Here is a 24,275-nt window from a genome sequence, read left to right as displayed (position 1 = left end):
AGTCGTTGAACCATCGACTCTGATACTACTTGTTGGGAGATCTTCATCCATGAGTTGTAATATTCCTCTGGAGTAGGCCTCACACTTCTTAACCCAAAACCTTAAGGCATTACCTCTATAAGTCCTTCCATTTATATGCTCTTTAATTTATCCATTTTTGCTCAATACGAGATTTGTATATAGTATGGAAAAGCTATGTATCCAGGGTAGGAGATTACATGAGTGTGTTTGTGTTTAACAATGCCTTTTTCCAATCTTTTTTATTTTTCTCCATGTTAGAGAATAGAGAGACCGTGTGCATTCACTTTTCCTATTGCACCACATGGTTAATTAAACCCTTTTTGGGTTACATTTTTGCAAGTTCAATCATAAAAAAGTTATAATAAATGGATAATAGGATCTATTATATGAATTTAACACCCACAAAAGGAAAAATAAAAATTAAATAAAGAAAATAAACAAATGAAGTAGAGTTGACTCAAGATACCATGAGTTGAAGTCTACAATATCTATACAAGAAAATGTAAAAAACATTATCCAAATCACAGAATGAGAATGGAGTGGAGGTGAGGAGTGTTTTTTAGTTCCCCATCTCTGACTTGTTGCCTTAAATTTTCATTTCTCATCCCAAATCCTCATTTCGAAATAACTTTTCTCTGTCCCAAATTTCTTTATCCCACAAGGTGGACGCATCATCATTGTCCCCATTCCGATATAGGTTTTGAAGAAATTTTTGACCTTATCTCCATCTCAACAAGAAAAAAATATTCCCACCTATAAACACCCGAAATGAAGTGAGTAAGGATCATCTCTATTATTAGAGAAATAAATAAAAAAAGAACATTATAAAACAATTTTATCATTTCATATATATTTAATATTACTTTTATGATCGAAAACAAAAACATGATAGTTGTCCAATTGAAAAGGTATGTACAAGAATTGGAAACCAAATGCAAACTACTTGCACAAGAATTATGATATGCACTTTCCTAGCTAAAGCATTATGTTTGTTGGGTGGAGATATATTCACTCTTCTACCTATATCCCACAAGGTAAACTTCAATGAAAAAGAACGATCACTTTAGGTTTTATTGATTTATTGTGTGATGATTTTATTAAAAAAGATTGAAGCCTATGTATTTATTTCACTTAAGATTCAGTTTCTCTACATGGTTTTCTCCAAGCATGATATATTGTATATGTTTCTATACAAGTTTTTCTCTTTTGTGTGTTGCATGTATGGCGATATTCTAGACAGAGAATAATTGTGGTGGTTCTTTGTATTGGACTGCAGTGATATCATATACATCCAGCTCATAATTCCGTATACTATGTCCACTTTCAAATTGAAAAGTTGTGAAGGACCCAACTTGCCTTTTCCAATATATGTCCAAAACCCTCGTCTATCCTCTGCACTTGTATTTTGCACGTGGAATATACATGTTTACAACATTTAAAATCGTTTTTTTTCTATTCTATATTTCTATGTCACACTAGTTCAGGAATTTTTTTAAATAATTGAACTTTTTTTGCATGCAATGTGCAACTGGCATGCCCAACAATTCAACTTTTTCATCTTTAGGAAGATGTACATATTTGTTGTCTCACTCCTTTGTGCCACTTCATATACCAGGAGATATGATTGACCAACAAAATATTTAATAATTATAATTTTAACTTAAATATTTTTTTGTCAACCAATTAGAAGTGATAACACATGAAGTGATACAAAACATGGAAGCTTAAATGTAAATGCGCTCCCGAGAATGAGTCAATAATGATTATGTATTTAATGTAAATAATATACTAATATCAATGATGATTAGTCAAATTGATAAGAACTTGATATTCATAACTCAGAAATTTGTGAGCTTAAATTCTACGGCTGGTGTGAGGAAAACGATGGATAATCATAAGCATTTTAAGAAGGGTGAGGCCTACTCCAACCACATAAAACTTCAGCTAATTTGAAAGGAAAATTGTGCTTTCTAAAGTCTGATTTATTTTAAGACTCCATTGTTATTTTAGACTAATTATTAGTTGTTGTTACCTAGAAGTTTAAATTTGAATATCCCAAACCCTTGATTTGCGCCTTTGACATCTTGTTGGTCCCCGATCCCCATTCTCAAGTGTCTTTCATGGGAAAAAATATTGCATTTTGCATTGTCATTATATTATTGATCATTTATTTTTAATTATAATTGACTTTTAAATAAAAGTAATGCACAAATGAATGGTAAATGATGTATTGACTATATATAAATCTTTACACTGTCAGTGCATACATATTATAATCTTCAAGATTTGTGATTATTTGCTTAAATATACAAACACGTGAAAAAAGGGACTTTTAAGCACTTTTTTGTTTCATGTATTGAATTACAGCAAAAGGGGAACTTCAATTCATGTGGTATTAAGAAAGCAGATTGCATGACATTGAAATAATTGAGGAGAATCTTGAATAAAATGGGGTAAAAACCCTTTCCACTTTCACATTGCTTTGTTCCCCTGCCCAACTAATGTGTACTTTGTTTTTCTCTGGTTAGGTATGTTTCATTGATAAAGCAATTAATAATGAGTTTCTGTTATGAAACGACTTTATGGTTCCCTCAAAAAAAAAAGTGGACCAGTCCCCTCTCTTTTTAATTTTTATAGCTATTGTAGGCACTAGGACTAGACAGTGAAATTTGGGTTTATTAGAAAAAATGTGAAGGTTAAGTGATTTAATTGCAAACTATATTTGAGATATTTAATGTGTTTGATACTTTTATCAAAAGGGACTTAGATGATAAAAATCGTAATTGTGTGCATATAACTATTAATAAATGTCTTGTTGGTTTTTGTGATTTAAAATTATTAATAAATGTAAAAATCGTAAATTGTAAAATAAAATTTTATGTATATACATAATTTTATACAAAAGTAAATATAAAGTACACATCTTTTTAATTTATTGGTACGTTATTCTCAATGCATGCGGAAGGAAAACAGTCCTACAATTTGCTGAGACAAATTATTCAGATTGCAGAACAATCAATGGTTAAGCTTATTGGTAAATTTGATTTGATTCATGTAGTATGCTCAATTAGTTTCGCATTTTTTTATTAGGCTTAAGGAGGGGCCATCTCTCAACATAACTTTTGATAAAAATTAAATGGCATATAAAAAATATAAACATTATACTCTTACAGAGAAACTTCGGAACTAGATATGAACCATGCATTAAATAAAAAAACTACCAAGGTGGTCCTTCCTAGGCTCACATATACTAAAAAGGGTAGTGAATAGATTATTAGAGAACAAATTGTTATCTTGTCTATTGAGACAACAAGGATTGATTCAACTTGAGTGTCAATACCATTACCAAGAAAAGGGTGAAAGTATGTTCCAAGCTTGGGAGGAATTTCAAGATCACAAGCCCATTTTTGTTAAGCCCACAAGGAACTCAGCTTTGATGCAAGTTTGGCACTCTTGTAGTCGTCCCTCAGTTGAATAAACCTGGTGCATAGCAGAGAAATGAACATTTTCATCACCAAACATGTTATTTATTCATTTATTTGTATATTTTTGTTAGAAAGAGGAGGGTGTTGGGTTCACAAATAACAAACAACCACAAATCTTAGGGTGGATGAAGATCCCATGTCCTCATTGGTGTAAAAAATGTAAAAGTAATATTTTTATATTATTAGTGATACTCCATTGGACAGGGACATGAAGACAGGGTCCTCTTGCGACAGAGGATCCCTGTTCATCTTAGGGTCAACTACGTGAAACAATTTACGTCATTAACCTCTATCAAAACCAAACTTTTAGTAAAACCAACCATATAGATCAAGGTCTTCAATATTTTCTCAAGAAGTTTTCTACGCTTTTTAATTACACCATCTTTACTTTGATCCACCTATCTCCTATAGAACCTTCTCACATTACCAAACTATCTTCCAGTACTAATAAATAAGGGATGGCTACTCAAGTAATTAGCAATCTTGAACTCGGCTATTAAGAGAATTTTGAAATCTCAGAAATTTGAGCCGGCAAGAAAGCACTTGTGGGGAGGCCAACCTCAGTGAAAAGCAAGGATTATCCAAAGAGTGTTAAAAGCCTCTTAAGACCAAAAAGTTTACCTTAAGCTAAAGTCATAGAACTTGGGAGGTGATGGGAAAGAGCTTTTCTTATTATACTTGTTACACTTTTGTGACACTTTTCAAATTTATAGGGGTAAATTACCTGTACTTTGCCTTATAAACTTGAAGGTGGTGTACATATGATGGTACTCTTATGCACATACCACTTTTGGGCAGCTTATCATAATAATGAATCGTAGAACAGTAGAACATATAGTAGCATTAGTAGGTTCAATGTAATTATACCTCTGTGCATCTTTCCGAATGCTAGGTGTACCCTCAAACAAAGTTGAAAGGCTCTCCGGAGCAACAATAAAGACGTTGGCCGTTCTACAATATAGGTGCATAAATTAGTATCTAAAACATGGGAGGGACAGAAATTTGAATTTTTTTTGCATGCAATGTGCAACTTACATGCCCAGCAATTCAAATTTTTCATCAACAGAAGGAGTGTTGAAAGTACGCACAAATTCTCCATATTCAGTAATATCACGCTTCAGCCGCAATCCCCCACTGTAAAGTAACTCATAAGCATGCAACTATAGTTAGTAACAAACATAAAAATTATAAAGTATTGACAGCATGAGACTTGAAAAAATGAAGACAACACTTGCCTGTGCAATCAAAATAGATGTCGACAGAGAAAAGATTAAAGCCATTATAAATTTATATACACTAGGTAGAAGAAATCCTCTCTATGATAGAGGAAGAACAATTTGTGATTAGCATGTGAACAACGTTTCAAGAGTAAAAGCAGTAAGCCAATCGCAAAAAGCTGGACAGATTAAGGAATGCAATACCAAGGCCAATTACCTTGGATTAAAAGTAAATTTATGCCAATGGTTTAGCAGCACCTTGTGTAAGCGGTTCCCCTAAAATGATAACGAGTAATCAATGGCATTGGGACAAAGATCCTGAACTAACATATAATAGTAACCATAAATAATGACAAATAGAATATAGACAGCTTATTGCAAGACATGTAATAGAACTAACATGGTGCATTATGATGAGTGATGACTATTTAGTAATTAGTAAAAATGAAATCATCTAATGCAAGAGAGAAACATGTAGCAGAACTAATTTGCAGTTAGGTTAATCAGAATGCTTTGTGATTTTTTGCTGAGTCATTTCTGTTACGGTTTTCTTTTGTCTAGAAAACAGCCAACATGTCTCATGAGTGTTGGAGGTAAGTCCAGATCATGGATGTGAAAGATATTGGAACAATATTTCCATGGTATAATAAAAAAAATGATGAACAACCCCCAAGCCACCACAGTAAAAATAAAGAGTTAATTGGCGGAACATGGTCCAAATTTTGAAGAATTTAAATAAAAATGTAAGCTGGTGGTATGAATTACACTGTTGAACATTTCAGGCAGAGCTGATAGATGCAATAAAAAAATGGAAAGGTTGCAATATGTACCAAGAGGAAAATTTTCATACAATCAAAAACCAAAAGCCAATTAGTGTCACAGGCACCAAATCTGCTATCCAAGACAGAATGGTTTTCCACAGTGAAACTAGTGACAGAACTATAAAAAATAAACAAGTAATCAATCAAAAGAAGTCCCCTTTCGAATAAAAAATAACAAACTGATAATCCCTCCCTAAATTATGCTATGTAGGCATATAGGTACAGATTGCCATAAATTGTTTATTTAAAAGAGTCAAATCTACAGCTTGACCTTGTCTAAAAAATCTAAAGTTCGAGCTTGGTTCATGTATCTCATCTAAAGCTTGACTAATTTTTTCTTTTGTCAAATTTCTCCCTAAATTATATTTATGTTTATTAACTTTTAACGTTAACAAATATTTTTGTAGTAAAAGAAGAAAAATAGAAAAAATATATAATTTCATATTCATATACCATAATACATTATATATATATATATATATATATATATATATATATATTTCATAATATCTCAATCCCCACTATTACAACAACCAAACCTTAATCCCACTAGGTCAGGTTGACTACATGGATCGAAAGACGCCATAATACTCTATCATAAACTATTTTCAAAAAATTGACATCTAAATTTTTCCTAATCGTTTTGCCTATAGTTTTCTTTAGTCTCCCTCTTCCTCTAGGAATTGGACTAATACTAAGTTACAGGGGCTTCTACCAGTCTCTTCTACACATATCCAAACCACCTAAAGTTTCATTCTATTATCTTTTCTACAATAGGATCTACTCCAACTTTCTCTCTGGTGCATTCATTTCTAATCCTATTTTGTCTAGTGTGTCCACTCACTCAAAGTTCAAGGATTCTCATTCTAATTTATCTAAAATAAAATTGTAATTCAATATACACACGAGCTATTCACGAATTCTTAATGACAAGCGTATAAAGCTTGAGCTTGGCCCTCTAAATCGAGCCTAACTTCAAGCTAAACGAACAAGCTTGATTGAGCATTTAGTAAGTCGAACTCTAGTTCATGAAGAGCTTGGCTCAATTACACTCCCACTTTCAACCAATGATAGTTTGTTATAAGATGCATTAACCTCTTTTGGAAAGATCCTCTGCCTAAAGCAGTCGACTATTTCATTCAATAGAAGACATTTGAGCAATATATTCACGGATCACAGATAAAATACCATACCAACTCAGTCAGGAACGCTTGTTTGTTGAGACCTTCTAGAGCAGTGAATGCAGATTCCAGCACACGAGAAAGATAATTCACAACCCTGACAATGGAAGGGAAAAAACCCTTGTTAGGAATACACACATGAAGAAATAAATTTAAAAAAAATATAATGTTGGAATCACTCTTAATGCTTAATCTGAGATGAAATCACCCCCAAGTAATCCACGTTACATGAGCATGCTTGGTCTCTTAATTAATATTGATAATCTATATAACACTGAATTGGAAACCTGATTGGACGAGGAAGACCAAGAGCCAATAGTGAACCTGTGGTAGAGATATATTTTGATGTTTTCCTCCATGATGTTACTTAAATCTTAACATTATTCTTCTTTTGGATATTGTCATATACTTCTACACATAGTGGGTCCATGCATAGAGGGAGCTATATAGCACTAGGTTACCATTTTCTTATGCATAAAACCCAGGTTGAACCTCAGCCTTCAGCCTATACTTTTACTGGTTCAAAGACTGACAATTTTTGAAACATTGTTAAATAGAAATACGTATTAAGAATAAAATCATAAAATTCAAATGTTCAACAGACTACAAATAATTGATTTCACACCCAGGTAGAAATATAAGTTACAGAAATATCAATGGCATACATGCTAATACTATCATCTTAAAGTTTAAATGGCATTTCTGAAGACATGAGTCACAATATAACAGACATATCATTTATTCCATCGAGTCAACCCTGCCTAGTGGGCAAAGGCTTTGTTGTTGTTATAGTATTAATACTAATACTAGTTTCAGTTCAGGTTATTCCAACCCACCTTGAACAGGCATTGGTTGCTCGGTGGTCAGGAAGCATTTCATCGTCAGGTAATCGGTAATCTGTAGCCTTCTGCTCAGCTGATAGCAAGCGCTCCACCTGTGAAGGGGGTTTAGAGTGAAATATTAAGATTTTAAGAATTAGGGTTCAAACTTAATAGCAAAAAGGTAACATAAACCAGACTCTATAATAGCCAATTTGTGATTACATTGACATTTATGCAGACACAACACAAGTAACCATTGGGAACAGTTGGATATACATTTTTTGGGTATAGGATATAATTTATTTGATGCCATATGGTAGAAGTTTTAGGATTCAGTTAAAAAACTGAATGTCACACCATATTATGGGCAAAACTGACCTCAGCCATGACAGTTTCAATGCACTGTTGTAATCCTTTATATGCAGAAGCCTCTCCTCTGGACATTGCTGTAGCCATTTCTTCACAAGAAGCGGCATGTGCACCATCCACAGGGAGCAAAAGCCGAGATATAGAATTTGCAAAATACTGTAGAGAAGCATTCATTTCAGTTCTAGGTTTTTTTTATAAAAAAATAAAACAAACAAGTCTCCCCATTTTACTTGTTGAATAACAGCAACACTGCTTCCCGAACGTTGTACAGCAACCATGAAAGATCTGAAGCCACTTTCACCAGCAGCAGCAGCAGTCTCTGCCTGCATATCAGCAAACAAATATTCAATATATTTGGTTAAATGTGCTCATATTTTATACTACTATATCTTCAAAACCAAATAAATTAAACATAAGGATGCAAAAAGTCAAGTTATTACTGCAGATGTGGCTCTACGGCCAACACTTGTACCCAGCACAAATTTCTCCCTCAAATTAGCTGCTTCAGTGAGGCTCTCTCTTGCCCGTTCGAGCCCATTTGCTATATATTGACTGATCTGTAAATGACATAAAGTACCACCCCAGAAGACTGAGCTCCAGCACACAAAATGTATCAAATAACTGAATGTTGACAAATTATGAAATTAACTTACTTGGTCAAGCAGGCAAGTAAACACTGCTTTTACATAGGTTGCAAGTGTGGCTGGCTGTAGAACAAAAGTTTCAAAAAGTGCATACCAATGATTAAAACATCAAATTCAAATCAAAATATTGGCACCTCAACTAACTATAATTTGGTAAAACCCAAAGACAAATACGACATATCATGGAAACACTTCAACAACACTATAAATTTTAAATAATCAAGACTATTTTATTTGTTATACTTCTTCAACTAATATATAAGTTATAACTATATCCACAGACAATCAGTTTATTGACATTAAATGAATTTAAACATACATGATTACTTGTTTAGTCACTAAACTAATTTTTTTTAAGAAACACATAATAGGGTGGAAGAAAACCTAAACTTGCCAAAGCAAGCCTGATAAAAACACCTCATACGTTATGCTTCGTGAACCCCCATACCTTGGTCCAGACACACTTTTAATCCAATTAGACCACCTGACTCAGGAAAAGGGTCCTAACTAAAGGTACACAGAGTGAATGACCTTTTGATGATGAGGTTTCGCAAAGGATACATTGGAAGAATAATATATTTTCAACAACAGAAAAAAGTAATTACCTGGGAAGAAAAGAGATTGCATCTTGAGATTGCTTCTTCATTCCAACGCACAAACTCTGTCACAACAGTAACAGATAACTGATGCTGAGAAGAAGCTATTGAAGATCCTTTTGACCGTCCAATTGTCCCAGATGAATCAGAAATTCGATGGCCTTCAGCTTGCAATTCCTCCATCTACATTGCATTAATGCACATAAAGCTTTTTGAATTCAAATCCAACTTGAAAGGGAAATTGAAAAAATTGCAAACCTTAGCCTTATATAATTGTCTAAGAGATGCCTGTTCAAACTCAGGGTATTCATCCTTGTGACTTGAAAACAAGGACTCTGTTAGACCTGAACCATCAAAGAATTTTTCTGTTAGGTCACATAATCAGAAATTTAAATATTATAAATCCACCAGAGGACACATTGATGTTCATTTAAAACGTTTTACATTTTAAATCCACTTGTTAGGAATGGGTATAAACCCCCTATTAAGTATGTATATGTTAGGAGAAAAAATGTAAAGGGGGATGATTGTTATTATTCAGTTTTCAGGGTAGTTATAGTTAGTTGGGTTTTGGGTACTATAAATAGAATGTTTTGGTAGTTGAGTAGTCATCTTTTGAAAAGTGAGAATTCAGAGGGAAGAATAACTGATTAGGAATCAGTTATTCAGGAGGTTCTTCCTAAGTGAATAATAGCTCTTATGTTAGATCTTCAAGTTTTATTAGATCTACTATCCCTAGTAGGTCTGTAATTGTAGAGTCTAAGTCGGGAATAGATAGAAAACTTGATCAATCCTCTGTTAACCTGAGCAATACTCAATCAGCTAACAATGGAAGAAGTAGAGGGGGAAGGTTTAAACACCTTACTGGAGCAGAGATGAGGAAGAAGAGGGAGAAGGGGTTGTGTTTAAGATATGATGAACCTTATGATAGGGATCACAGGTGCAAGAATAGGCAACTTAGAATGATCTTATTGGAGGAAGAAGAAGAGGAAGAGGAGGAGGAAGAGTTAGACAGTGAAGATTCCATGGTAGTTAGTATGCACTCACTCCAATTGTCTCTTTGGGCTATGGCAGGCCTAACTGCTACAAATTCTTGGAAGGTTGTTGGTTGCTTGAGGGACAAGGAAGTAGTGATACTCATTGATTGTGGGGCTTCTCACAACTTCATCTCATCCAAGTTGGTGGAACAGTTGCAATTGGAAGTGCAAGCTACTCCTAGATATACAGTGGAGGTAGGTGATGGACACAAGGTACAATGCCAAGGGAAATGTACTCATTTAGAGTTGGTGTTACAGGGATTGGAGTTGGTTTAGGAGTTTTATCTGTTTGAGATGAAAGGGGTGGATTTGGTCTTAGGATTAGAATGGCTAGCCAGTTTGGGGGAAGTAAAAGCAAACTTTGGAAAATTGGAATTAACTCTGAAGAAGGAAGGGACAATCCATAAGATCAGGGGGGATTCAGCCCTTACCAAAACCCAACTTCCTCTAGGGGCATTCATGAAGGTATTAATGGAAGAAGGGGAAGGATTGATGTTGCATTATGATGAAGCAGAGGATATTGTTGGCCCAACTATCAGAATACCAGAAGGGGTAGAACAGGTTTTGCAAAATTTGAGAGCATGTTTACATACCCAGAAGGCCTCCCTCCTAGAAGAGAGCATGATCATGCCATCTACCTGAACGAAGGTGTCAACATTCCTAATCTCGGACCCTACAAGTATCCTCACTACCAGAAGACTAAAATTGAGAGATTGGTGGCAGAAATGTTACAAGCATGGGTGATCAGGCCTAGCATAAGTCTTTACTCCAGTCCCATCATCTTAGTCAAGAAGAAGGATGGGGGTTGGAGGTTCTGTGTGGACTACAGATCCCTCAACAAGGTGACCATCTCTAATAAATTCTCAATTCCCATCATAGAGGAATTATTGGATGAGTTAGGGGGGCTCAAGTTTTTTCTAAGTTGGATCTAAAGTCTAGTTACCACCAGATTAGGATGAGGGATTAGGATATAGAAAAAATAGCTTTTAGAACTCATGAAGGGTACTATGAGTTTGTGGTTATGCCCTTCGGCCTAACCAATGCTCCTTCCACCTTTCAAGCATTGATAAATGAAGTCCTAAAGCCTTTTCTCAGGAAGTTTCCTTGTCTTCTTTGATGACATCTTGTATAGCAGGGATATGGATAGTCATGAGGAGCATTTGAAGTTGGTGTTAAGTATGATGCAGGATCACTCCTAAAGGCTAATAAGAAGTGTACTTTTGCCCAGGCCAGGTTAGAATATTTGGGCCATGTGATATTAGGACAGAGGGTAAAAGCTGATCAGAACAAGGTTGCAGCCATGAGTTCTTGGCCACTGCCCAAAGAGATTATGGGATTGAGGGGATTTCTAGGCCTCACTGGTTACTATAGAAGATTTGTGAAGAACTATGGGAAGATAGTCAAACCCCTCACTGAGCTCCTAAAGAAGGATAGTTTCATATGGAATGAGAAGGCTACTAAAGCCTTTTAGGCTTTGAAGGCTGCTATGGTTAACCTTCCTTTGCTAGCAGTACCTGACTTTTCTCAAACTTTTGTGGTAGCGATAGATGCCTCTAGCAAGGGTATAGGAGCAGTCTCGATGAAGGGGGTAAGCCTTTAGCTTTTTGGAGTCAGGGTTTGTCTATAAGGGCTCAACAAAAGTCAGTGTATGAGAGAGTTGATGGCTTTTGTTCAGGTTGTCCAGAGGTGGAGGCACTACCTACTTGGAAGGCATTTTGTAATTAGAACTGATCAGAGACACCTCAAGTTCCTCACTAACCAAAGACTCTTCACAGAAGAACAATTTAAGTGGGTTGTAAAGTTGATTGGACTGGATTTTGAGATCCAATTCAAACCAGGAAGGGAGAATTCTGTAACTGATGCCTTATCTAGGAGAGAAATGTATGCAGCCATTTCTTTGGTCTCAATTACTGGAAAGGAGGATTGGACCAAGGAAGTCATTCGGGATCCTAAGTGGCAACAAGTAATCTAGGATCTAATTGTAAAGCTAGACAGCCATGAAGGGTTTGAATTTAAGGGTGGGTTATTGTTGAACAAGGGGGGGTTGGTCATTGCCAAAGATTCCCATAGAATCCTCACCATCTTGAAGAAATGTCATGAAAGTCCCATGGGAGGTCACTAAGGATTTTTTAGAACCTACAAGAGCATAGCTAGTTGTATTTTTTGGGTGGGGATGAAGAAAGACATTAAGAAGTTTGTGGAGGAGTGCGATGTGTGTCAGAGGAACAAGCACTCCACCCTTATCCATGGTGGACTATTGCAACCTTTGCCAATTCCTACTCGGGTATGGAAGAAAATTTCCATGGATTTCATTGTAGGATTGCCTAGGTTTCAAGGTAAGGATACCATATTAGTAGTGGTGGATAGGTTGACTAAGTATGCACATTTCTATGCATTGGGTCATCCTTTTTCTGCCAAGTATTAGAGATTACTAAGCCCTTTGTATTGGTTAGTTTTACTGTTTCAGTTTGTTAAGCTGTTGTAACAAACTCTGCCACGTGCTCTCTCTTTAATCTCTTTAAATAAGAGGTTATCTCTTTTGTAATAATTCAATTCATTCAATATACAAAATTAAGTAACTGCAACATTAAAGAAGCAGATACATTTCTCTCTACATTTTCTATTCTTCTTTCTTGTTACGTTTACATGGTATCATGCTTCCTATGGCTCATGTCTCTGAAGATCTTGGTTCTCCTCCTCCTTCCATGCCTTCTCCGCTGCATTCTTCTCCTCCTTCTCTCACTCTTTCTCTTCCAACCACAAAACTCACGGAGCATAACTTCTTAATATGGAAGCAATTCACAGTTGCGGTGCTTACGTCCAATCGTGCCTTCAGATTCGTTTCTGGTGATGCTATTCCAGAACAATTTCTTACGCAAGAAGATCGTCTTCTCTATCGTGAAAATCCAGTCTACTTGAGTTGGGAAGAGCAAGATCAAATGATTCTCTCGTGGCTTCTTAATTCCCTTTCCACGGATCTCCAACCAAGAGTTGTTGGTTGTAAGCATTCATTTCAGCTATGGCGTGAAATCAATGAGTATTGTAATGCTCAAACTAAAGCCAAGAGTAGGCAGCTTAGAGCACAGCTGAAATCCATGGTTAAAGGCTCCAGTTCTATCTCAGAGTACTTCATGAAGATTAAGGTCATTGTTGACTCTTTGCTTTCCATAGGATCTCCAATCACTCTAGCTGAACATACTGATTGCATTCTGGATGGCTTACCTGAGGAATATCAAACCCTAATTACCACGGTTGAAAGTCAAGAAGATACTCCTTCAATCAATGCTCTTCAATCTTATCTTCTGACTTTTGAGGCTCGTCTAGAGAGAAATCGTAGTAGATCTGTTTCTGATGCTCTCTTGCTGCTTCTCCACCAAGTTCTGTCTCCATCAATTCACAAATGCATACCTACTCTATTAGGTCTCCAATTTCTCCTTCCAGAATACGTAATGATGAACTTAATCCTCCTAATTTTCATGGAAATACTGGATATAGAAGCAATTTCCGTGGCAATCGTGGTAGAAGAGGTGGTTATGGAAATCGTGGTCACTCAAGATCACGTGGAAGTACACTGTTCTGTGAGTATTGCAATAAGTATGGTCATGAAGTTTCGTATTGCTACTATGCTCCATCTGCTTATGGTTCATATTACTATGGTTTTCCTCCTGGCTATGGCACTCTAGCACCAAGACATCAATCTAATTTCACTCCTCGTGCTCCAAGAGGCTTTCATCATTATCCTGAGTCACACTTCTCACACTCAAGAGGATCATATGGTCACTATGATCATTTTGCTCCTGATTCTCACTATAGACCATCTGGCACACATGGATATCCTCCTGATCAGGCTCACTTTGGGTCTCATTATGCTATGACTGCATCAGCTTCTGGCAGTGCACCTAACAAGATCAATCCAGTGTGGTATCCTGACTCTGGTGCAACTAACCATCTCACTGCTGATCCTGGTCTTGTGCAAGAGCCTACTGAAAAGTTCACCTCAGATCAGATTTACTTGGGTAATGGTTCTAGTATCCCTATCTCTACTTGTGGTAATTCTAAGTTCAATTCACCTTTTAATCCTCATGTCTCTCTGTCTCTTAGAAATCTTCTTCTTGTTCCTTCCATCACTAAAAATTTACTCAGTGTCTCTCAGTTTGCTCAAGATAACAACTGTTACTTTGAATTTCGTCCTTATGCTTGTTTTGTCAAATCTTAGGCTACTGATCAGGTTTTGCTAAAAGGCACTCTTACTCCAGAGGGACTCTATGCCTTTCATGATTTACTGGCACCAGTATCCTCAAGCCAGTCTTCTCATACATCTTCTCAGCAGCAACCTAGTAGTGGTTCTGTTGTTTTTCCCTTTTCTAAGAATAAATATGCTCACACTACTGTCAGTAATAGTTCTTCCTATTTTCTTTGGCATTGCAGACTAGGTCATGCCAATGAAAAAGTTGTTTCTAATGTCCTTAGTCACTGTAATATCACTCAGAGTCCCAAAAGTGTCTTGGATTTTTGTAATGCTTGTTGTTTAGGAAAATCTCACAAACTTCATGCTGCAAATTCAACTAATAAATACTCTTATCCCTTTGATCTGCTTTATGTTGACTTGTGGGGACCTGCACCTGTTGATTCTATAACTGGTTTTCGTTATTATTTCTCTATTGTTGATGCTGCTACTAGACATACATGGGTGTATTTGTTAAAATTAAAATCTGATACTATCACTCTGTTTGACATGTTTCTCACTATGATAAAGACTCAATTTCACAAAACTGTCAAATTTGTTCAAAGTGATTGGGGTGGGGAATTTAGACCTTTCACCACATATCTCACTAAGTTGGGTATCACTCATAGAGTAGCCTGTCCATATACTCATCATCAAAATGGGACAGTTGAGAGGAAACATAGGCACATTGTAGAAACTGGTTTAGCCCTATTAGCTCATGCCTGTTTACCTCAACATTTTTGGGATCATGCCTTTCTCACAGCTGTTTATCTCATTAACAGATTGCCCTCTCCCACACTAGGTCAAAAATCTCCTCACACACTTCTTTATGACAATATTCCTGACTATGCCTCCTTAAGGATTTTTGGTTGCTCCTGTTTTCCCAACCTTAGACCCTTTAACAAACACAAGCTTGATTATAGGTCCTCTGAGTGTACCTTCTTAGGTTACTCCCTTTCTCACAAAGGGTACAAATGTCTCACTAGTGAAGGAAAGATAGTCATTTCCAAAGATGTTGTATTCAATGAATACAAATTTCCCTATGCTGCCCCATTTCAGTCCTCACCTTCCTCTACACACTTTTCCTCACCAGAACAGATTCTAGTCTTCCACAATCCACCTTCTGGTTCCTCACGAACCTCTGTCACTAATTCCTCTCCTTCCTCAAGTCCTTCTACCAATGTTCCAGTCAGTTCTCCTCATTGTCAACATAATGCAGATCCTGTTCTCACCACCACTGTACCTATTGAGTCTACTAATTCTGTTATTAATGGTCTTACCTCTAGAGGGTCCAGAAGTATTGTCTCTACCAATGAATCCAGTGAACCTGAGTCTATTCCTAGATCATGTCATCCTATGCAAACTAGGTCCAAATCAGGGATATTTAAAACCATTCACCCTACAGTTTGTCTAGCTCATATTGAACCAACTTCAGCCAAAGTTGCCTTGACTGATCCTGTTTGGTCCTCAGCTATGAAAGATGAATATGATGCTCTTATCAAATCTGATACTTGGTCTATAGTATCTCTGTCACCCAACAAACAGGCCATTGGTTGTAAGTGGGTTTTCAGGGTCAAAGATAATCCTGATGGGTCTGTTAACAGGTATAAGGCAAGGTTAGTTGCCAAAGGGTTTCATCAAAAGCATGGTGTTGACTATAATGAAACCTTTTCCCCTGTAGTGAAGCCTATCACTGTGAGAATCTTGCTTACTTTAGCTCTAACCTTTAATTGGTCTCTCCAACAACTAGATATTAATAATGCCTTTCTCAATGGCAACCTTCTTGAAGAAGTGTATATGCAGCAACCTATTGGCTTTCAGGACAAAGATAAGTCCTTGGTTTGTAAGCTCAATAGATCCTTGTATGGCCTCAAACAGGCTCCTCGGCAGTGGTTTGAAAAGCTAAAAGCAACTCTGATCAGTCTTGGATTTAACACTAGCAAGTGTGATAACTCCTTGTTTATTCACACATCAACTACTTACAAGTTATTTGCCCTAGTCTATGTGGATGACATTATTATCACAGGTTCTTCTCCAACTCATATCAGGACTCTAATTGACAATAATACTTTTGCTCTCATAGATCTTGGCACTCTTGATTATTTTTTGGGCATTGAAGTCAAATATCTCAAAGATAAGTCCATCTTGCTATCACAATCCAAATATATCAGAGATCTGATTGATAGAGCTAATATGTCAAAAGCCAAAGCAACAAACTCTCCTATGGTGTCTAACTACAAGTTAACAAAGGATGGGTCTAACTATGTTGAAAATCCTTCCCTTTACAGGTCCATTGTTGGAGCTCTTCAATATGCTACCATCACAAGACCTGATATAGCCTATTCAGTGAACAAAGTCTGCCAATTCTTATCTGCTCCTTTAGAAGAACACTGGACAGCAGTAAAGAGGATCCTTAGATACCTCAATGGTACACAGTTTCATGGTCTTCACTTACAGCCAGCTAATCCTGGCTCACCATTGACTCTTAAGGGTTATTGTGATGCTGATTGGGCATCATATTGTGATGATAGAAAGTCTACCTCAGGAGCTTGTATCTTTGTTGGTCCTAACCTAGTCACATGGTGGTCAAAAAAACAGCAAACCATCTCCAGATCCAGCACTGAGGCTGAATACAGGAGTTTGGCTCTTCTTGCTCAGGAATTCATATGGGTGCAATCACTTCTCACTGAATTGAAGCTTTCCTACACTGCACCTCTTCTACTATGTGACAACCTTAGCACAGTGGCTATGGCTCATAACCCAGTTCTTCACCAAAGAACAAAGCATATTGAGCTGGATCTTTTCTTTGTCAGAGAGAAGATTCAAAACAACTCCATTGCAGTCAAACACATTCCAGCCAATTTTCAAACTGCAGATGTTCTTATTAAGCCTCTCTCCCCTACAAGATTTCTCACTCTCAGAAGACAACTTAAAGTCTCTAGCACAGATCCACCCTTAGTTTCTCAGGGGTTGTATTAGAGATTACTAAGCCCTTTGTACTGGTTAGTTTTACTGTCTCAGTTTGTTAAGCTGTTGTAACAAACTCTGCCATGTGCTCTCTCTTTAATCTCTTTAAATAAGAGGTTATCTCTTTTGTAATAATTCAATTCATTCAATATACAAAATTAAGTAACTGCAACATTAAAGAAGCAGTTACATTTCTCTCTACATTTTCTATTCTTCTTTCTTGTTACGTTTACACCAAGGAGGTAGCTGCCCTGTTTGTAAATGAGGTGCTTAAATTGCATGGATTCCCCTATTCTATAGTCTTTGATAGGGATCCAGTTTTTGTAAGTAAGTTTTGGAGAAAGTTGTTTAGGCTAGCTGGAACTCAGTTGAAGCTTAGCACTATCTATCACCCACAAACTGATTGTCAAACAAAGATAGTGAATAGGTGTTTGGAAGGATATCTGAGGTGTTTTGTAGGACCTGGGCCTAGACAGTGGGTCCAGTGGTTGGCTTGGGCTGAATTTTGGTCCTACTCTACCTATCACAGTTCCACAGGGATAACACCATTCAAGGCTTTGTATGATAGGGATCAACCAATGTTGATCAAAGTTGGAGAATTTCCCTCTAAAGTAGAAGACATCAATTAGTTGGTTCAGCAGAGAGATTTGATTTTGGGAGAACTTAAACAGAACTTGTTAAAAGCACAAGACCAAATGATGAGACAGGCTAATAAACATAGGAGGAAGGTGGAATTCAAAGAAGGGGACTGGGTTTATCTCAAGATCCAGCCTTACAAGCTTAAGTCCTTAGCTTCTAGGCCTTTTGCTAAACTGCAACCAAGTATTATGGACCATATCAAGTGATGACAAGAATGGGTCATGTGGCTTATAAACTAAACCTCCCTGAGCAGGCTAAGATACACCCATTTACTCAGCCTCTTCCTACTTTACTCAGTGAAAAATATGAACTACAGGTGGAACCAGAAGACATAGTTGATAGCAAGGAGACTCAACAAAGTCAGATTGAAGTGTTGGTTAAGTGGGCTAATTTAGCTACTTGCAATAATTCATGGGAGTTGGTTGTTGTGCTTCAAGAGAAGTTTCCTTCTTTTCCACTTGAGGACAAGTTAGTTCTTTTAGGGGGAGTATTGTTAGGAATGGGTATAAACCCCTTATTAAAAATGTATATGTTAGGAGAAAAAATGTAAAGGGGATGATTGTTATTATTCTGTTTTCAGGGTAGTTATAGTTAGTTGGGTTTTGGGTGCTATAAATAGAATGTTTTGATAGTTGGGTAGTTATGTTTTGAAAATTGAGAATTCGGAGGGAAGAATAACTTATTAGGAATCAATTATTCAGGAGGTTCTTCCTCAAGGTGTAATCATTCCACCATTGAGATTCATAAGCTTGCAATAAAGAAATCATTCAAAATCAATTCTGATCTTGAACATCATTCTTCTTCTCCTAATTTTCTAATTCTTCTAATCCCTAAATTCAGTTCCTATCACCATTAAATTGGTTATGTTTTCAAACATCAGTGGGAATGCAATGAATAATACAATGAGGCATAGTTAAACATAGGTCATATTTTAAGAAGGGGAGAGTGCATAAAACTAAGGGGATTAAAAGCCCTACTCGAAATTTTCCATGAGGGAATATTAGAGAACCTGGATTTTCCAAGTCGAATAGCTTCTCATCCATTAAGGCATATAATAATTAAATATCTGCGTTTATCATTAAAATTAAACCAGCAAATATAAGTCAGTGCCAAAGCAAGCAGCTGAGTATGAAATTACCATTTGAAAGCACTAACTTTTGGCCCCAAAACAACTGCGAAATGACTTACTGTATCATGTATTCATGTTATATTGCAGGAAGATAGTTACCCTCAATAAATCATGAAGATATAATTAGGGTCATGTTTCACTACAAAACCATTTTTTGCAAATGGAATAAACAGACAATATGGACCCTCCTACTACCATTAGCAGTTTTGTTCCAAACAATTGTTCATTTTGGAGATATGAGTTCACCAGTCCCAAGTAAAGAAACTCAAGCACAAATAGAACTATTTATATTGAACAGTAACTCATTACCCTCAACATCCAAATCACCACATCCCACAGCTCGTAGATCTGAAGCAAGTTCTTGAGTCTTTTCATATGCCACAGCCAGTATTCGAAGATACTAAAGCCTCAAATCAAATAAAAATCACTCAGAGATCAGCCTGCTGTTCGAACTAGCACTTGGATGATAATAACAAAGGCAGATGGTTAAATTTACTCACTGATAAGAGCCCACCTTCCTCCATGGAAGGTAAGTTCATGAGAGAGGGTTTCACTAATAGTTTGTCCAGAAGGGAAGTGATTCGCTGTTCTAAAACTCGCTGCATATAGAATTATGGTGAAAACAATTACAAGTTCGTTTTTATGAATATACCAAAATCTACTCTCTCTTTAAAGCCACAATATTCAGTGAAGACCATATTCTTGTCTCTGGTACCTGAACTAAAATCGACATGACTTCACTGGGAGAAGGGAATACAGCCGTGATAGTTGCTGCCTCTTTACGAACAGTATCTGCAACACATTAACATGCATCACTAATTCTGTCAAGAAATAATTTGTTTTTCTAATGGGACATTATAATTCAAACCTGTGATTTCTTTATACAGGGATGAAAGTCCACCAGCAACATTACTAGGACTAGCTTCTGCAGCCTGGTCACCAAGAACAAGCCTAGTGTCAGCATTCATTACTTCAACATCAATGAACATCGGACGTGTTGCCACATAATGTTGCATGGCACTTGTACCCCTGTTGAACTGCAATGCAAAGTGTAATTTAGTGAAATACACAATTTTTCATCAAAAACTCAACATTTGATACTTATTAGATGCACTTAAACTAAAGACTTCTTTAATCTACACTATAATTTACTGCAAGCATAATAAGCAAAGGAGAAGCCTTTGAAGGAAAACTTTCAAACTAGTGTACTGCACAAATCGTAAATTGAAGCTTGAACTTTAATTAGAAATGTTAAATGGAAAATATGATATAACACTAAACACATATAAGCAGGTTTACACACATATTAAAGATAATATTCTCTCACAATTAATTAAACGAATTCTTACATAATGTAATAATTATGTAAGACACAACTCATAAAAACATGTGTAAATAGTCTTGCAGTTATAACTTGAATTCATAAATCAACACTAATAAAAGTTTCAAAGTACATAGTCAAGAATCAACTATCAAGACTCGAATATAGGGTCATAACATACAATCACGACACAAACATAAGTTTGATTTTTATTTGTTCCATTTTGGAACAAATTAAAATTTCTAAAAAATCGATGAGACTCTGGTTAGACCGCAGTCAAATCTTGTTTAAAGTGATCAGACTGGTTTTTGACCGGTTTAACTTGGTATGACCATGCAAATGATTAATGACTTAACCAGGACCAGAAAGGAGTGTATTCATGGTTTAACCGGTCCAACCGGCCAGGCTGGTTTTAACAACATTGCCTGTTATGCAATTTGAGGCTTTGAAACACTAGGCAACATCACACGAGATATTAGTATATAGTTTATTACTTAATATATTATGTAATGTTAAAAATTATATATTTAATGGGGGAGAGAGGGGTGTAATCAGGTACAACAAAAAATTCATTACCTGAGACAAAATTTTGGCACATTCTGCCATTCCGGTCAATTCTCTTTTCTGTGACGCTGCATCAAACCGAGAAAGCAACCTATTCTCTAATTCTGCAGGAACGGAGAAGAATTATCAACCATATCTTACTAAGGAAACCCAAGAGTCAGAGTTTAAGACATGTGGGCAGCCTCTATATTTTGGTCTTAATTTGTTTAAGGCTGGTTACTCCAAAAGCATATTTTCCAAAAGGAATTATTTGTTCTAATATCCAAAAAATGGTAGAAAAAACAAAATTCTGCCAATGGACCATAGTAAAGGGCAAAAGTACAATTGAGCTGATATTGAATTGTGTGCCTCAAATCTAGGTTAAGTCCTTCGCTACAAATATTAATATCAGAAGAAAAAGGGTAGTTAAAAGAGAAATCCATGTTATTATTCCTCAACATTGTTTACATTTGATCACACAGTATTGATGAGAGATAAGGAATGACAAAAGCAGAGGTCCTTGAAAATTAAACACTTGCATTTATAGTGAAATAAGTCATAGCATGGCTAACATAACTCAAGAACGCGGGAAGAATTGCATCATGAAAATTGAAAAATATGAGGTCTTCCTTGTTCAGCAAAGTAAATTTGTATTCCAAATTCCAGTTGGTTGTTGTAACAATGTAAGCTCCAGAAGATCATATAGGTTCATTCATCATATGACTAATAAATCTAATTTGAGCCACTATAGCAAGAACCTATCTGTCAACATCATTGACAAGTCAAACTGTTTTTGATGTTCAACCGAGACATAGCTATTCAGCTTTTAAAGGATGATCAACCTTTTCCCTCCTCCATAGAAAGCAAATAATATCACAGATATATATATATATATATATATATATATATATATATATATATATAACTAATTTAGACCAGTGTACTTTTTCATTCATAATATTATATTGCAATAGTTTTAACGATAGATATGTATAACCTTAGTTCCCATAATTATTGGGTTTGACAATTAAGCATATGAAAACTTTCATTCAGAACATAACTTCATTTTTAATCAAAATTTATATTCTCCACCTTTTAAAATCACTTACCATTGCAGTAGTCCTGTAAATTAGCAACTGCAACTTCCAACCCTTTGCTAGCAGTTGCGTTTCCTACAGCTGATATGCCTTGTCTTCCAATATCTTCTTCAGCAAATGACCCTGAAAATTAACAGAATTAGAATAGTGCAGGCATAACTTCGTAAAATCAACAACAATAAAGCCTTTTCCCACTATGTGGGGTTGGCTAAATGGATCAAATGATGTCACCGAGTTCTATCATAAATCATGTATTCACAAACACAATTTAAATCTAAGTTTCCACACATAGTTTGTCAAGGTCTCCCTCTAACTATTGAGCTATCCTCTACCCAGTATACTCTTTGTATTGCAGCTTCTAGTGTTCTTCTCCTCACATGACTAAACCACCTAAGACGAGCTTTAGCCAATTTTGCCTTAATAGGTGTGAACCCTAATTTTTCCTCTAAGGCATGTCCCTTCATCCAATGCAGCATTCTCATATGTGAGACATCCTCGTCTCATAGCCCCTAAATTGTCTCTTCTCATGACCGCAAAGATCCCCTCCATGAAAAATCATATTTCCTAATGGTATTTCCGGTAAAGCTTCTCAATCCTCCCATAATTTTATCATGCATACACAAGGATAGTAACTGGTACAAAATTATGGAAAATAACATCTCAATTCTTACGTAATTTTTGAGCAATTGAAGCAGCCTCGGCAACACGGCTATCATCAGAAAAAAGAGGTGAGATCTCCAAGAGATCGCCTGGGCTGCTATTGAACTCCATTAAGTACTGCAGAGATTAAATCAACCACAAAGGTAATTTTCCCAGCAGGGGAGATGGTGTAAACCAAATGAATTGACTGGTATTAATTACTTTTATCAGCTCAATTGTCTGACTGGCAGTTTCTCGCTGAGCGTCTGCACTCTAAACAAGAAATAACAGTACTAAGAATGAGATTATATTTCAAAGATAAAATGAGTATTTGACTTAGCCATTAAACATTATAATATAAGTAAATGCGAAAACATAATTCACTTATCAAACTTGGATAAAACATTGAAGAACTCTGTACCTGGAGATGATCTCCGATCTTTGCAGCGGTCTGACCAACACTTGAAATACGTGAATCCAACCTTGCAAAGCTTTCAAATAATCCATCTACACCTTTCTCTAGCTGAAAAGGAAATAAAGACACATGCACAAGAATTTAACAGATAATTCCAATTCAAACTTTAGCTAGAGATATGTGTGTGTATGGAATAGTTTCCTAGTCCCTGTTTCCTTTTTAATGAACAAATTCAAACAAATTACCGAGCCTGGTTGAATAACAAAATATAGAATATCCCCCGTTCCCCAAAATAGAAAATAAAATATTAAACCCCAAATAAGGAACTAACCAATTTTATTTTTTAAAAAAAAGCTTCCAAATAGTGGATAACAAATTATTCAACATTCCAATTCCCCTAAAATATAAAAAGAAAACATTAAACCATTTAAAAAAATACAAAATAGATTACAAACTAACCTCAGCAAGTGTCTTTCTATGCTTTTTATCTTGAACAGAAACATCTTTCTTAAGATTATGGACTCTCCCATCAACCTTCCATCCAAAATAAGTAACAATAAGATCAAAAGTTCCTCAACCTAAATTAAATTCTCAACAGAAATTTAACAAACAAATCTGAGAGAAACATAAAATAAAACCTGTTTACGGAGCTCAACCAGCTCCTTACAAGAATCCTTGAACAACAACAATAGTTTTTCAACATCAGGAAACAATGGCGACGAAATCCCTTGCGAGTATTTCGTCGCATTCTGCATAGAATCATTCGCTTCCGAATCCGCTTCTTCTAATTTGAAAGACGGCAGCGTTTCGCTTACGAGGTTCCCAAACAACGCATCAAACGAGAAATCTCCCTATAACCACGTTCAAAATCGATTCACAGAAAAATGCGATTATCGAAACCAAAATGGAAAGAGTTTAAACAGAATGAAATGTACCTTAAAGTCATCAACATCGAGAATGAGAGAGGACGATGCAGATTTCTGTGTGATGGTGGTTGCATCTTTCATTGTAATGAAGCCTTCGTTCGATTCTGTGAGTGGTAGTGTAAATTGCAAAGTTGAAATTGTAAGTGAAAAGTGAAAAGTGGAAAGTGAAAAAAGCGCTTAAA

General features: G+C 36.1%; 1 protein-coding gene across 1 annotated transcript; it reads right to left on the bottom strand.

Moving 5' to 3' along the window:
• Window positions 3,204-24,275, bottom strand: LOC109357260 (exocyst complex component SEC10-like). Its single transcript, XM_019601088.1, has 24 exons — window positions 24,103-24,275; window positions 23,806-24,018; window positions 23,627-23,701; window positions 23,174-23,275; window positions 22,975-23,025; window positions 22,785-22,890; window positions 22,126-22,236; window positions 21,050-21,141; window positions 20,021-20,189; window positions 19,868-19,944; window positions 19,653-19,751; window positions 19,462-19,552; window positions 9,414-9,499; window positions 9,165-9,338; window positions 8,569-8,622; window positions 8,356-8,472; window positions 8,146-8,238; window positions 7,925-8,071; window positions 7,562-7,659; window positions 6,738-6,822; window positions 4,941-4,999; window positions 4,542-4,640; window positions 4,374-4,457; window positions 3,204-3,501 (listed from the first exon to the last, which is right to left on the bottom strand). Exons 1-24 carry the CDS (start codon window positions 24,172-24,174, stop codon window positions 3,432-3,434), a joined length of 2,424 nt encoding a protein of 807 aa, XP_019456633.1. The 5' UTR covers window positions 24,175-24,275; the 3' UTR covers window positions 3,204-3,431.

The sequence above is a fragment of the Lupinus angustifolius genome, chromosome LG09, assembly GCF_001865875.1.
Source record: "Lupinus angustifolius cultivar Tanjil chromosome LG09, LupAngTanjil_v1.0, whole genome shotgun sequence".
NCBI lineage: Eukaryota > Viridiplantae > Streptophyta > Magnoliopsida > Fabales > Fabaceae > Lupinus > Lupinus angustifolius.
This window is presented reverse-complemented; position numbering and strand designations above follow the sequence as displayed.